At 48.6% G+C, this 15,958-nt stretch overlaps 3 protein-coding genes across 3 annotated transcripts; 2 read left to right on the top strand and 1 right to left on the bottom strand.

Annotated features, from left to right (window-relative positions):
* Positions 1-445: 445 nt before the first annotated feature.
* Positions 446-7,219, bottom strand: TRUGW13939_04214 (uncharacterized protein; the record flags this gene model as incomplete). Its single annotated transcript, XM_035487391.1, has 5 exons — positions 446-2,152; positions 2,246-3,001; positions 3,078-5,039; positions 5,093-6,860; positions 6,933-7,219. The coding sequence occupies 5 exons, from the start codon at positions 7,217-7,219 to the stop codon at positions 446-448; spliced, it is 6,480 nt and encodes a 2,159-aa protein (XP_035343284.1).
* A 1,163-nt stretch (positions 7,220-8,382) lies between these two features.
* TRUGW13939_04213 (uncharacterized protein) lies at positions 8,383-9,953 on the top strand (the record flags this gene model as incomplete). Its single annotated transcript, XM_035487390.1, has 3 exons — positions 8,383-8,631; positions 8,719-9,231; positions 9,312-9,953. The coding sequence occupies 3 exons, from the start codon at positions 8,383-8,385 to the stop codon at positions 9,951-9,953; spliced, it is 1,404 nt and encodes a 467-aa protein (XP_035343283.1).
* A 753-nt stretch (positions 9,954-10,706) lies between these two features.
* Positions 10,707-15,421, top strand: TRUGW13939_04212 (uncharacterized protein; the record flags this gene model as incomplete). The annotated part of the gene is made up of 8 exons (XM_035487389.1): positions 10,707-10,760; positions 10,820-11,009; positions 11,087-11,451; positions 12,036-13,979; positions 14,031-14,149; positions 14,203-14,351; positions 14,409-14,538; positions 14,596-15,421. 8 exons carry the CDS (start codon positions 10,707-10,709, stop codon positions 15,419-15,421), a joined length of 3,777 nt encoding a protein of 1,258 aa, XP_035343282.1.
* Between the last annotated feature and the right edge of the window lie 537 nt (positions 15,422-15,958).

Genomic DNA, 15,958 nt, shown 5'->3' with positions numbered 1-15,958 from the left:
TTAATTCGCTAGATTTTACTGATCTTACGAGTGGGTAATAATAGAGAGGATTAAGTTATTAACCATTCTCGATATTCTAGTTAGTCTTTTGGGGCAACGGTTTAGTGCAGCGAATGCGTAAAACTGGATATTCAAAGGGTTATTTAATCAAAATTGAAATTTCCAAGAACTAATGTTCAAGCTACACAGAATACTAGTTAATATCTATGACGAGATCGGTATAGTGATTTTTTTACATACTAAATTGTATTACCGACTCTCTAAGGCCTCTAGGGAGGGTTTGTATCATAGGGTGTCATTCCACACATCACCACAACATTAGTATACGATATGCGACAAAAGAATTCTAGCAAAGAAAAGTTTATTCCGGTCTAGGAAGGTAACGAATAACTACATGTACAACAAAGAAAAATATAATGACCGCGTAAATACAAAAAAATACCAGTCACTTCATAGCCCTTCCAATAAACGCCGCTAGTTTCTTCGCATTCTCACCATGCATCATGGAGAAATGATTCGCTCCTTGCAAAATTTCAATGTTAATATTCTCTTTTCCCACAAGGCTATCCCAGCCGTTGGGGCCAACATCAACATCACTCCGGTCAAGCAACAGCCACTTCATCTCGCGAGGGTCATCCTCACGAAGGGGAGACGCCTCATCACTCTTGCATACACCATCTTTGGCCCAAATGATGTGTGTCTTTGGTGCCAGTTCGGCTGGGAATGGCTGGGCCTTGTACGTATCCAATGCATCAATAAACATCAGGAAGTGTTTGATTAGTCGAGAGCGGGATGCTGGTGGCACCGAGTCAAACAGTCCCAGGCTGTCGAAATAGTCATATAGACGTGGCGGCAGCTTCTCAAGTCCGATTGGGTTTGGCGAGTCCAGAAGGATCAGCCGCTCGACTCTTTCGCCCATAGCGTACAGTTGGCGCATAGCGTCGTAGGCAGAGATACCACCCGCCGACCAGCCGGACAGATTGTATGGACCCTTGGGCTGTCGTCGCCGGATTTCGGCCACAAACGGTGTCGTCAACTCATCGAGCCGACAATTCATCTCGTCTGGCTTCTTCACGTACGGGCAGTTGAGCCCGTACACACACGTGTCCGGAGAGACCTGGGGAAGGGATGAATATGATGTGGCCGAGCCAGACCCATCAGGGAACAGGAAGAGGATCTGAGTCGCCGTCTGAGGGCTTCCCTGCAGAAGAATAGATGTCGCAGGTGGCACACTTGTCGTCTTGCTAGCAGGCATTTCCCTCGCAACCCGGGCCGTTGCCTGTTCGATAACATCCGTGCTATCGTTGCCGCATGCCGACTTAGACCCCAATGCCTTTTGGATCTCTTCCAATGTTCCATTCACGATGAAGAAGTCATTTGGGAGCTCGAGACCGAGTTCCTCACGAACTCTACCGACCACGGTCAGTGACAGCAGAGAATCCAAGCCTAATTCTCCTAGACTTTCGGCACTGCCGACCTCACTGGGAGACAACCCGATTTCCTCAGCAAGAATCTCTTGAATACCACTAACACCCTCGCTCGAGAGCTCAGTTGGCGGTGTCGATGTCTCGGTGGGAGCCCCGACTGAACCCGAGATAAGTGAGAAATCATCATCAGTCGGCGTGCCAGACGATGATGGTGCTACAGAAGTTCCAGTCTTTTCAGAAAGAACTGCCTGGACCTGGCCAAATGTTGGGTAGTCCATGAAAACAGAAGATGGCAGCTCAATGTCAAGTTCCTCGCGAAGCCTACCTGTGATGGTCAGTGAGAGGAGAGAATCAACTCCGTAGTCCGCAAAACTAGCGTCGTCGTCATTTGACATCTCCTGAGTCGAAACTCCCACTTCCGTTGCAATGATAGCTAGGGCTCGGCCCAGAGCGCCATTTGTGGAAACTATGGGCTCCGAGGTGACACTTCCCTTGCTAATCAATGCCGAATCGCTCTCAGCCTTCTTCACTTTTTTCAAAGATTTTTGACTAGATCCCTTGGAAGAAGCGGGTGCAACAGAACTACTTGACTGTTTTGACTGGATTGAAGAAGACGAAGATGAAACGGGATTCGTAGACTTTGTTCGGGCTGAGGGAGTTGACGCTTTAGACTGAGAAGGGGATGGTAAAGCTATCTCAAGGAGGCGACGCGGGATGGCTTGGAACTATATATTATTCACCTCTAATCAGTATATTCCCACCTTTTGGTTTTTGGGAGTATGATATGTCGTGTCATCGACAAATGGGGGAAGACTTACTGTTACTGCACTATACATGGCGATAATTTCATCGTCGTCTAGGACGAACAGATCGCCAGCGTATTTGGTCCCACCTATGGGGAGCATCCTCACGTAGGTGCGATAAACCTTTTCATAATCAAGATCTTTGGCGAATCGAACCGATTCCCATCCGTGGTTGACGTAAACCTGGTCCTTGCTGGTGGCATCGTTGGCGTTGAGCGTAAACCCGGTTAACTGACCGCAGCTGTCAATCCACACGGGGTTGCGTTTGAAACCGCGGGCAGGAGTCTGGAACTTGACTGTTGCTGTCGCTTCGTAGGATTCGCTGTCTAGGATGATGTCTCGGAATCCCTTGTAGTCTGGCTGGTAGTCGACCAGAGCGGCGAATAGCTTGTATGCCATTCCAGTGCGGAAACGACTGCATACGCCCTCCTCTACACCCGTTTCCAAGTGCAAAATGCTTCTTTTGATGTGATACGATATGCGTTGCCATTCCTTCAGCCACTTTCCTGTTTCGGCAAACTGCAGACGGCAAGTGGCATGTTCCATTGTCTTGGTTCCTTCTAGGTTTACGCTGTAAATGGTCATCTTCGCGTCCATTGTACCCCAATCCGCTGTAACGGATGCCCGGAATGGTTGCGAGTTGATCCCCTGGAAAATCAAGGGTTTATCGACACTCATATCCTTCACATCGACACCGTAGTCCTGGAGCTCAGGCTTGCATGTTCCGAGCAAGTATTTGCCCATCGTCTCAGCAATATCGGCATACAGTGACTGTTCAAAAGTTTGTTAGTTACGTACAGAGAAAAGACGACGGGGTTTCATGGAGAAGGGATATTGTCCAGCTTACCGATGGGCAGAGGGGGACACCATTTAATAAATGGCCCTTACACATCCGCTGGAGCTCTGGGTGCGACAAGTCAGATTGCATGACAACCGTGGCTCCATTGCTTTCCTGATTCTCGCTGACAATTGACTGAACAGACGAAGTTGAAAACTTGTCTTCATTGGATTGGGCCTCGCTTTCTGAAATTTTGGGAGCATCACCCTTGGTCAGTGCCCACGAGTGTTTGTACTGGATCCAGTAATTCTTATTATCCCAGTTGTATGTTGGCAACTGCAGCACTCGCTGGGATGCAGCGAAATCACGATGATACTCGCGCCAGGACGGTTCAACTCCAGCGAGATAAAAGGAGGCGAGCGTGCCAGAAAGCGTTTTCCAGGTGTCCTCCTTGCGATGCATGGTGGACAACGTGGTTGCTTTCACCCCAACGGTGGATTTTATCATGGCAGAGCAGATAGGATGAGAACCCACCTCGAGCCAGATTGTCTTCTCGAGCGGTGTCACTTGCGACTGTTGGGCAGCGACGAGAGCACCGTGGAAATCGACCTTTTCACGACAGTGCCGTCGCAGATACTGCGGTCCAAATACGCCACCGTTGGTCACAACGTCTCCGAGCAGGGATGAAATCACCGGTATGGCTGGCTCGTGGAATGTGACGGCACGAGCTGCCTCCTCGAGATCGTCAAGGATTGGATCCACCTGGGACGAGTGAAAGGCATACGGCACTTGCAACTTGGTGCATTTGACCCCATCGGCCTTCAACTGCTCCGCCAGACTAGAGATGGCACTTTCGCGCCCGCTAATCACCGTATCCTCAGGTCCGTTGACACAGGCCACCTCACAGGCGTTCGAGTTGAGATTGGGGGCGAGTAACTCTCGGCTAGCTCTAACAGCAAGCATAGAGTGTGTCCCGACATGGCAGTAGCGCTGCAGTAATCGAGCTCTGGCACAGGCCAACTGGATCGTGTCACTAGCCGTGAGAACTCCAGCAGCGGTGAGGGCTGCATATTCACCCAAACTATGACCGACCACGTAGCGTGGTTGAATGCCCAAAGATTTCCAAAAGCGAATAAGGGCTAGCTGCAAGCATGTAGCACCGAGCTGCAAGACCAAGGGATCAATTTCGGAGTTGGGGGTGTCAGCAGAGACGGTTCCATCCACTAAGGGAAGAATAGATGGCAGTCCTTCACGCCTCACCATAGTGTCGAACATCAACATATCCGTCCGGAATTCAGACAGGTTGGCAAACAAGTGTTGGCCCATTCCGGCATACTGCGCTCCTTGGCCGGTGAAGACAAAGACAACCGGACCCGGGCTGGCGGACACTGGTTTCACGATGTTACAGTCCACTGCCTCCAAGGAGCTTTGAATATCAACCACTGTCGATCCACATACGGCAACCCGGTAAGGGTGGTGAATGCGGCGAGCGGTTAGAGTGTACGACAGCCTTCCCAGAAATTCAGTATTATTTTGCGTGTCATTGCTGTACTTGTCCATAAAGGAGATCAGGGAGTTGATATTCTTCTGCAGAGCAGTCCGTGACTTGGCCGTTATCGTTACCACATGAGTCGAGCGCGGATCAGCCCGGGCTATCTCAGTGTACTTGGGCCCTTCTTCCAATAGCAGTGCGGTGTTGCCACCGGCAGCAGAGAAGTTATTCACAAAGGCGCGTCGCGGTCCTACCTTGGGCGGGTTCCAGGGCGTCGGTTTGAAGGCAATATGGACATTGCGCTCATCAAAGTCAGTGGGGAATGTATGGTTAATCCGGGTTTTTATTCCGACGTGAGGCGGGATAAGATTCTTCTGCAACATCAGCAGCACCTTGATGAGAGAAGTCACTCCAGACGCCGACTCGGCGTGGCCCACATTGGACTTGACAGATCCAATGTAAAGTGGTTGATCTCGCTTTCGAGTATAATCGGGCGCGAAAGCACTCAAAACAGACGTCGCCTCTGCTGCATCGCCGGCCTGTAAATTGATCAGTTGGTTTTAATTGCCCCAAACAATTATATTTTACTTACCTGGGTTCCGGTTCCGTGCATTTCCACGTAGCTAACGTCGTGCATATGCACTCCCGACTCGTTGAGGAGTTTCTGGAAAATGAACTCCTGGGCGCCTGCATGAGGTCTGGTGATCGACACCGACTCAGCGCTGTGGTTTGTGTATGCTCCCAAGATGACACCCAAAATCGGGTCCTTATCGGCCAGGGCATCATCAAGTCGCTTTAAAACCACAGTTCCGACAGCATCAGCACGACAGTAGCCGTCTGCCTCGTCATCAAAGGTGTTGCAGTTTCCCTTGTGTGTGAGGAAATGACCCTTGTCTAGTCCAGCAAAGTTGTCCGGGTTTGTCATGATGTTTGTTCCGCCGGCGATGGCAGAATCGCAGTCGTTGCGCCACAGGGAATTGCATGCCATGTTAATTGCAGAGAGACTGGACGAACAGGCAGTGTCAACACTGACACTCGGTCCGCTAAACTTGAAATAGTAGTTGATACGGCCGGGTGTGAAGGCGCGATTGCCGCCGGGGATGAAATAGGTATCAATGTCCTGGCCGCTGTTCACCTCACGGTAATCATCACTTGTCATACCATAGAATACTCCAAATCGGTCGCGTTGGGTGGATGGCGTAGAGTCAGGCACCACGCCAGCCATCTCGAGGGCCTCATAGGCTGTCTGCAGCGCCAAACGCTGGCCAGGATCCGCCTGGGCAGCTTCGCGCGGCGACAAGTTGAAAAAGCGAGGGTCAAACATACCGGGCTCGTTGATCCAACAGCCGTTCTGAACTTTGCTCGTGTTCTTCCGCTTTCCGGTAGGATCGTAGTGGTCTTTGCCAAAGCGATCAGATGGCACCGGTTTGTGGACATCGAGACCCTTTTCAAGTAGCTTCCAGAACTGCTCATGCCCAGCAGCTTCAGGGAACCGACCGGACAGACCGATGATGGCAATCTTAGCCCGAGCAGTCGAGTATCGTGGATTGGTGTCACTGCGCTTGTCCTGTATGCCCGAGGAAGGGTCAATCAGGGTTGTATCTACATTCTGGCTCTTAAGGCTTGTAGCCAGGGACGAACCAATACCGGTAGCAAAGGTCAAAACGTTGCAAGAACCAGTGCCAGCCGCCGAGATGCTGCGGGGTACATGTTCAAAGATGTTGTCCAGGCGCAATGGCTCCCGCAAAATCTCTTTCACTGCCGTTTTGAGCAGTGTGACGAAGTCATCTGCCTGGACAGGCTGTCCAGTGACGCTGGATATGAAGGGTAAGACTGGTGTTCGAGAAACGAGCTCTGCAGGCAGCTTCTCAGCCGATGCGAGTGCCTCTATATCCGAGTCGTCAAACAGGTGTGGCGCGTGGTAGGGTGCGTGAATCTGGGTATTGGCGTAGCTGCGGATGGTGGGATTGTTGGTGATGAACCGCTGAATTTGAGCGGGAGGGCCACTGACAGTCACACTGTTGGCGGAGACGGCACTGACGTAGAGTTGAGAGCCAACTGAGAGTTTATTTTGATGTGTATAAGCCCGGACAATTCCCACTGCATCTTGGGCGCGAGTTCCAGGAACCAATACCGACCAGGTATCGGATGCTTTGGCGAAAGGTTCTATTATCTGGCCCATTTTGAAGACACGCAGCCCGACGCGCAGGGAAGTCATAACAGCTTCTACCGCGGCCGGCAGCAGGTCTGCCATAGACTTAGAAGAACTCACTGCTGCTGCAGCGAACAGTCCAGTGCACAAGCCCATAACCCGAGTATTTGTCGGACTAGGGTAGTCTTTACCAGTATCAGTATGAAACCTGTGGGTAGTACTTGTTAGATTCACGAAAAGGGAGATATAGAGGAGAAGAAAGGAAAGTAAAGGGACTCACTTAATAAAGGACGCAAGGTGGTAGATTGTGGTGAGGGTGCATTCTAGCACGGCATGGCCATCGGTTTCTTCATAGCGCGCCAGCAGATCGATGATACTAGTGAAACGAGGGAAGAGTTGCTTCTCGGTGGAACCGAGATGGGAAATCTCCTGACGGAGGTTAAAGTAGACGCATTCAAAAAACGATGACAAGACACCGTTATTTTCAACACCAACCAGCTGGCGTAGACCTGGTTTGAAGTCGGTGGTTTGGTCGCCAAAAACGACAATCGACTGAGGGGCTGACATTGTTGAATAGATTTGTTGAAGCTCCTGGCAAGACTTGATACGCAGTGAATGTGATGGATACCAATACCAATATACTCTGCTAGTGGTTGGGTTTCGTGTGTACTATGTTATTCGCGATCTAGTCTTGCACTGGAGTACTCAGAGAGAGGCTCCTAGGTATTATCTTGTTGAAAAGATGAAAGAGTTGTGTGACTAAACGCTACCGCAAACCAGGACAGGATCCAGTCCTTTATGTACTATGCCGCGTCTCACCGCGAGCAGAGCTCAGATAGTTGTCTATCACCGAATCATGTTTCGTGTATCTTCATGTAGACCGTCCCGATCCTATCTTGTTCGGGACCAGTACTTGTCTAAGAAGAGTAATGGGTGGGTTTTCCACGCGAGAAACCTCCGTAGAGTCCAAAAAAATATACGATTCGGAATTATTCTAGATATTTTTAGCACGAGCCTATCTCAAGTGGACACCATCGGGCAGGAAGTACCTCCTTCACTGGTCGGAAAGGTTACGAGCACCTGCAGGTATGCTTGTACCTATCTGCCAAAACACCGATCGCCAGCCATATGGAGCCCCGCAAGGGGTAAAACTATCCCATGGCAGGGCGTGACAGCGACTGGGAAAGTCGCGTGTGCCATCATGCATGGAAGTATTCCAGCAAAATTAATGCCCGGGTCGGACATGACGCAATCAGCGAAAGAGGACAGCGAGGAAGTATACTGCACGGGCCGATCCGCTTTAATGATGGATACTTTCCTTCGGCTATTTTACTTGATCGCAAGAACAACCAGGGTAGAGTTGCAGAGAGGTGCTGTACAGTCAGTCGAGAGGGTTCGGTGGTAAACAAGTTGTTTCGGGCCCGATGTGGAGAAAGCCCATGGCCCGCGGGATCGGGGCTGACTGCAAGGAAGCCCTAAGCCCTAGTTAAGGCCCGATACCAGCATCGGCCATCAAGACGACCAAGATGCGATCGTTGCGATTCAGTACTGTTTCGGTACCTTTTTCGGGTCAAGATATGCCTGTAGCTACCGTCATGAATACATATATAATAAGGATGGACGTCCGTAATCATTATTGGCTTTCATTACACACTGCCTTCCTACATCGCAAGAGTTACTACACAGTGAGTTTCTAAAATTCATTAACAAAGCATCAAAATTGTCGCGCAATGGAATCCCTATCCGCCATCGAGCAGTATGCAGACCAGATCTCGCGCAGTGCAAAGACACTGAGCGATTATCTGCGAGCCAACAACCAGCCCCAGCCGTCGTTCGAACGAGATGCACCAACGTCGACGCTACCTACCTCAGCCCCTGAGGATATTGCACTGGCGCGTAGAGATCTGACTGAGGCATCGTTCAAAATCTTCCAGCTTGCCGTCGGGCCGAGCGAGTTTTTGCCACATCTGACTGCCAATGTATGTTTGCTGACTCCCCGGTTTTTCGTCCTTTTTATCTTGTTGTTGTTGCTCCTCTCCAATGATCTTGCTAACAATAAAACCAAGTTCCATGTGCTCTTTGCTCTTCGGTGGTTGTGCCACTTCCAAATTTTCTCCCTGGTGCCTCTACATGGCTCCATCTCCTACGCTGACCTGGCGGCCGAGGCCAAGGTTTCTGAACCCAGGCTGAAGAGCGTGGCTCGCATGGCCATGACCAACAATCTGTTCAGCGAGCCCACTGCCGACACCATTGCTCACAGCGCCATCTCAGCACTGTTGGTGACCAACCCCAACTTCTTTGACTGGGCCCGCTTCATGACGGAAGCCTCCATACCAACAGCGGCCAAGCTGGTGGAGGCCTGTGAGCGATGGCCTGACAGCGTGAAGAAAAACGAGACCGCCTACAACATTGCTTTCGACCACCATCTACCCTTTTTTGATCACTTAGCGCAGGATCCTGAACGCACGCGCCAGTTCTCCGGCTACATGAAGAGTGTCACCAACAGCGAAGGAACTGATCTGAAGCACCTCGTGGCCGGCTTTGACTGGGCGAAGTTGGGAAAAGCGACCATCGTCGATGTAAGCCTGATAATTCCACTCACTTTCAGAAGCACAGAAATTGAAGTAGATTGCTGATTCTTGTAACTTCCTGCATACAGGTTGGCGGTTCAACCGGTCATTCTAGCGTCGAACTGGCCAAGGCCTATCCAGACCTCGATTTTGTTGTCCAAGATCTCCCCGAGGTCGTATCCAACGGACCGGAAGCGCTACAGTCGCAGGGGCTGGTCGAATCGGTTACGAACCGTATCCGGTTTCAGGAGCACAGCTTCTTTGAGCCGGAGCCTCTCCACGGCGCCGATGTATACCTCTTGCGCATGATCCTGCACGACTGGCCGGAAAACGAAGCGCTGTCGATAGTATCAAACCTAATCCCAGCTCTGAAAGGGGGTTCGCGCATCATTATCATGGACACAGTGCTACCGGCTTCGGGACAGATCCCGGCCGTCCAGGAACGTCTACTGCGTGTTCGTGATCTCACCATGCTACAAGTCTTCAACAGCCTGGAGCGCGCCACCGAAGACTGGACATCTCTTTTCAAACGCGCGGACCCACGACTGAAGCTGAAGTCATCGGTCCAGCCGCTCGGTAGCACCATGAACGTGCTCGAGGTTGTCCTTGAGGACGAGCAACAAGAGATTGATCAGTCGTCCTCTGAGCAGGTCGCCGAGCCCACGACCGCGTCGGAGGGGTCTCTGGAGTTGCTCAGCACGACTCCAGTCCATATCAGGGCCGAATTGTAATGACAAGCGCGGTGTTTGGGGTGTTTCCATTTCATTTCATTGGTATATCGCGCATTCTATAGAGTTGTCTTTGGAATCCAATGCTTGATTCTTTTCTTTTTGTTATTATAGCGCTCAGTTTCCTCTATAATCTAAGCAGTTGTCCGAATTATCATTTAATTATTAATTACATAAGTACCACACATTTAAATGAACACAAGGCGGTCTACATGTAGATTGATGTCGGTGGAATTATCGAATATGTAAGATTTGGGTGATCCCAGTCTCCTTCAGCCCTATCAATTTACATTGCATAAATACATAATATTAAAAGTATATCCAACTATTTATCTATGCTAAATCCAAATACACCAACGTTTTCCTTAATTACCTACATCCTAACATTTGAAAACCATGTGTAGTTGAAATTGAGAGGGAGTAGGCGTTACATAGCTTGTATATATATCACCATGTAGAAGCAATTACATATATATACAACAATAATATATTCTTAGACTAGTTTTTATAAGTTAGTTATAAATATATAAAGACACAACCTCCAGCGTGCCTCCCTCTATCGCGTAAAGTTGATGATGTAGAAATATTGATATCGATGCCCCACATGTCGGAGTCTTGGCATTTATGCCTGAGGCCAACAGGCGGCTGCTTGGCGCAGAAAAGGCCAAATACGACATCAACCAGACATCAGCATCAAGAAGATGTTTACCCCCTGCCTGATGACTTCGTTATTTTGAAACTTTCGATTGATCCGACATGTCGCTCTCGGATACACCTCTGGCATCCCTGTCCTTGACACATGTGCACTATGTAAGCCCCTATGGCTATCCCGGTTCCAATTCGATAGCTAATGCCAATGGTGCTCCTAGAACCCCGACGACATCGTCTCGTATGCTTCTGCCTGGCTAGCACTCGTCCCACAAGCATTATGCGTCACCTACGTTTCCCTGATTTGGGCCTCCCGAGAGCTGGAAATTATCTTGATGTTCGCTGGTCAGATGAGCTGTGAAGCGTTGAACTTTGCGCTGAAAAGGTTGATTCGAGAAGAAAGACCCAAATGTGAGACCTGAAAATTGCAGATTGGTTATCAACAAAGAAAGGAAGAAAGGAGTTGCTGATAATCTTTGGTTGTCTAGACATGCAGGGCAAAGGCTATGGAATGCCTTCTTCGCACGCACAATTCGTGGCATACTTCTCGTGTTACGTCACGTTGTTCCTCCTTTTAAGACACAAGCCAAACTTCTCCGTCACACCAAACGCCGCAACTTTATTCCAACGAGTCGCCATATCCTTCCTTGCTTTTGTTGGAGCCAGTGCGGTGGCAATCAGTCGGTTATACCTAAATTACCATACTAAAAAGCAGGTCTTGGTCGGGTGTTCCGCCGGTGTCTTATTCTCTATCGTCTGGTTCTTCGCCATCACCTTCTTGCGGGAATCGGGTTGGATTGATTGGGCGCTTGATTTGTCTTTACTTCGCGCCCTGCGAGTCCGAGATTTAGTAGTGAGTGAAGACCTTACCGAGGCTGGTTGGCAACGTTGGGAAGCTCGAAGAAAACCGAAACCACGCGAGGACAGTAAAATCTCCCGTAAGTCGAAATAAGTGCTCTGGGACATCTCACCATGTCATAATACGTATATATATTCTACTTTTTGATGTAAATCATGTGTATTTTTTGGAGGATTATTGGGTGAAAATGTCAAAGCATAATTTTTTCCCTTTTAAAAAGAAAAACAACCAGGAAATATGCTCCCTGGTAGCAACAATTGACGCCTGGGTTGCCCAATCCATGCATCCAGACTCGGATTTAACTGCTGATATGGTCACATGACCGACCCACAATATGGCGCCCCAATAATCCGTCCGGTCACCAAAATACATCCAGGAACATCCATCGCCGTCGAAATGCAGGCATTATAGTCTCTAGATGACCCCGAGGATGGGATATAACGGTTTGATTTTACGAAAGATTACGAGTTGAAAAAGATTTTATGGCTGCGCTGCTGAAACAAATAACCTTGATGTTTCGTTCGGTTACGCGTATTTCATATCCACGGTGGGGAGCTTATCAAACCCAGTCCAGATAGGATCACAACATGTCTACCGATACCATTGACGGCAATGGACCTGGCCAGGTCATTGTTATGGCAGATGAGGTTGACCAAACTGGAACCGACATATCACCTGTTCCCGATGAACAACTCATGGCAGAGGTGGTCGATGGTCTCACACTTGAACCATCACCAGTTATTGAAGAGCAGCCTCAAGATCTCTCCGCCCCTAGAGATCCAAGAACAATAGGAAGGCCTGCAATTAGACGTGATGTCGCGCCTCCGCCACCCTTGCAGCCACCTCCTCCAGCCCCCGGACAACAGGCCGCTGAGCTGGCACCGGATTCGCTTAGCCTTGCCCAGTTGAGGCGAATAGTGCAGGACATCCCTCGAGTTGAGCAGCAAGTCTACGCATTTCGCTATGCTGACTGTCAGCCTTTTCCCGAAGAGCTCGACGAGTGGTTTCAGTATAGTGAGCCAGAGCGTATGATGCTACTTGGATCCAAGGTGTCATTTGATCAGCAATGGCATGAATTCTGTCAGCAGAGTCCCGGACATTCGGATTCCTCGTGGTTAGATGTCAGTCGTGATTTTCAAAAATCCTTTATTGAGTCCCTTTTGGCAAATTTGGACCATTCGGATATGTTTTCACGCATCGAGGCATTAGAAGCCATTTGCTATACAATGTGTGGTGTATGGGGACTTACCGGTGGAAGACATGTGGATGATTATCCCGATCAGCCTACGGAAGAAGAAGAAGCCGAAACACCGAAGTCAAAATCACTTCAGATTAAATTGATTGTGGACAGTGTGCTCCTCCTGCATGATTGTGGCGGGATTCCAAAACTTTTCGAATATATGAAGATCGTCTACGACAAAGAACGAAATATGGCGGATGCCGAGTGCATTGACTTGGATAATGAAAAGGAACACGCAGCATTCCTTATAGCCCGCGAACGCGAAGCGAATCTGATCTTAACGTGTCTGTATTTTGCTGTCGAAGTGGCTAGGAGACTGGAGTCTCTTAACAAAGATAATGTGCAGTTACGGGACACAATTGCTGGGCTAGAACCCAGTCTACTTATTACTCTTGTTGAAATAATTGCTGGGTTGCGTTGGGATGATTCCGCTAGCATTCCTTTCACACGGTTTGTTTTACTTTTTTGGAAATCAGTCCTCCTCATCTTTGGGGGAAGCCAAAGCTTAAAGGACGCAAAAAAGGAGCTTGAACCTACGATGAACATACCGGAAGACCCAGCAAACTGCCGAGAGCCCTTCCTGACTGCGTCTCCGCTTGATTATCATGTTTTTCGCCAGGAGGTCACATCAAAATACCCTTCATATAACCCCCCGCCACCTGTGGTACCGTTAGAGCTGGAACATAATTCGATACTTCCGCCCCTTCCTAACCATCCGAGTCGCCTGGCATCAGGAAACGGGCTTTTCTCGGCTTCGGGCTCTACGGCTTCCGGTGGCAGTGGTTCAATTCTTCATCAATCCGTCCACATCGCTACTCCCGCTCCATCGCCGCCACCATCGCCTATTGGGCCTGGTGGTAAAGCCGGGAAGAAGCAAAATTATCAAACCAACCAAAATTTCCCCTTTATGTATCCACCTCTAGATGGCTCCAGCAACAACATTGGTGGAAAAGGCAAAGGCGAGATGCAGGACACTCTGGTTGGAAAGCGGTGGGAAGGAAGTGATGTTCCTGCGTCTATTATCGAAGCCGGGAAACTATTCTCCAGTCATGTGAAAATGACTAGGGCGACGCGTCAACTATGGGAAGAACGAGAGCGGTTCATGAAATTCGAGCGAGGCTGGAACATGGACGATAAAAGTCTTCAGCCCGAGAACGGTGGATACGGCCAAGAAGAAATCTCTTCAGCGGAAACAGAGAACAAGAATCAAAACGAAGAACTTCCAAAGGAAACCGAAAACGAAGGCATCCAGCGGCGACTGGACGCAGTAGAGGCTTTCTATGTAAGCTTTCTTCGGCTCTCCATCATAAATTAACCAGAATCCTAACAACAGAATCAGAAACAAGCGATGCCGCATCTCCAATCGATCGTCATCGTCTTGCTAAAGGTGATTTTGACGAATGTTAGTGCCATGGTAAACCAAGGCAATGGCCCAAATGGTCACGATCCAGGGTAAATATCTTTAAGAGTCCCTTTAAATGTGATGGAATTAACAAACATTACAGGGCTGCCAACGGCTATCCTTCAACTAGTTCGACCCACGAGGAACCTCCCACCGACATGGAAGAAATCGATATGGCTAGACTTCGCGAAGTCACGGGAAAGGCCGTATCCGGGTCTCTATTGCTTCTCCTCAAATGGTTCAAAAGATCTCGTATGATTCAACCTATTATCCCGCAATGAAACACACAGGATCTAGCTAACTGCTTAGATATCTTTAAATTTGAATATCTCACTCAACTACTACTCGACTCTAATTATCTTCCATTAATACTAAAGATGTTTGCTCATCAAGATGTGGACCAGGCGGTAGATCAGGTGAATGATCACAAGGAGCTCAGGTAAATTACCTTACTTTCTTACAACAAAAAGAAAAAAAGATAATTAACAACTTTTAGTTTTTTCCAGTTTTGCCTTCGCAATTCTCAAAATGCGCCTGACCATGACGATTCATTGGACGGTGAATCTTCGGAAGATGACGCTGTTCCACCACCCATACTTCGACGGAGACATTCGCTTGATGGAAGTTCTTCGGTTCGAGGGCTGTCACCAGAAAAATCTGCAATGTCCGAATATCATGATGGCTCTCAGCGTCCAGAGGTAGATGAGCTAGGGTATCCAACCGGTCAATTCCCCAAGGACCCGATCACAGCCTATTCTTTCCGCAATTTCTTTTCGGCTATTAATTATCTGCATATAATGCAAAAGATTACACGAGACAAATCGCACCGCTGCCTTTTGCTTGTTCAATACAAATCAAGCACCATTCTACGCAAAGGATTGAAGATCCCTGACCCCGATCTTCGGTCATACACCTTGAAACTTTTCAAGTCACAAGTTCCATTCTGCGGCCGGAAATGGCGCCAAACCAACATGCGGGTTATTACGGCTATATATCTCTATTGCCGGCCAGAATTGCGCGACGATTGGCTGGCAGGCTCGGACGTCGATGCTGAAGTTGAAGAGGCACTTCCTTTAGAACAGGCGCTTCGCGGTCTCACTCACTGGTGGCATCTGCGCCGGTATAGAGATGTGATGAATATCGAAGAAGGGGCCTCACTTGTGGAAGAGGAAAGAGACTTTTTCTCAAGAGAATTGGAAGCCATGGGTTGGGGCATCTACAGTGAAGATATGCTTAATGATCTTGATGAGAGAGATCCGGGTGCTCCAACAAACGGGCAAACTGAATGGGACGGAGGACCACTGCAAATGGAGGGCTGGTAGGTCTGCTTGGTTTTGAGATTTAGTATAGAAAAAAGGGCGCGCCGTTTATATAAGAATATTTCTCATTTATCTATTAGTAGTAGTACGAACTATGACTACCGAATTCTTACGAAATCATAAATAATCAATAGCACATAACTAACTAGCGCTTGGGGCATCAACGCACACGCGATTCTCGTTAGTCAACACTAAATTTAACAATCGACATCAACCATCGTTGACAACAATTTAAAAATTGAAAATAAAGTCATGTATTATTTTTTTTAAAAAAAACTCAATAAGTAATCAGACCAGGGATCGGTCTATCGAACCAGCTGACGAGAAAACCAAAGACATCGGCAAATGTCTTACAACTTCAACATTCGAATGTTGTTTGATCGATATCAAAACCAATTGACCCTTCCTAAACTATGTATTTGCAAACGTTTTGAGGATTCAACAATAAAAAGAACATTTCCAGTGGTGTCATCTCTATAGATATACAGATATACAAGCTATCCATTTCTTCGCAGTTCAAGTATTCGGGCGTGAACGGGA

Source organism: Talaromyces rugulosus, chromosome II, assembly GCF_013368755.1.
Source record: "Talaromyces rugulosus chromosome II, complete sequence".
In the NCBI taxonomy this organism is placed as follows: Eukaryota; Fungi; Ascomycota; class Eurotiomycetes; order Eurotiales; family Trichocomaceae; genus Talaromyces; species Talaromyces rugulosus.
The sequence above is the reverse complement of the archived record's forward strand: the minus strand, read 5'-3'. Positions and strand labels throughout refer to the sequence as shown.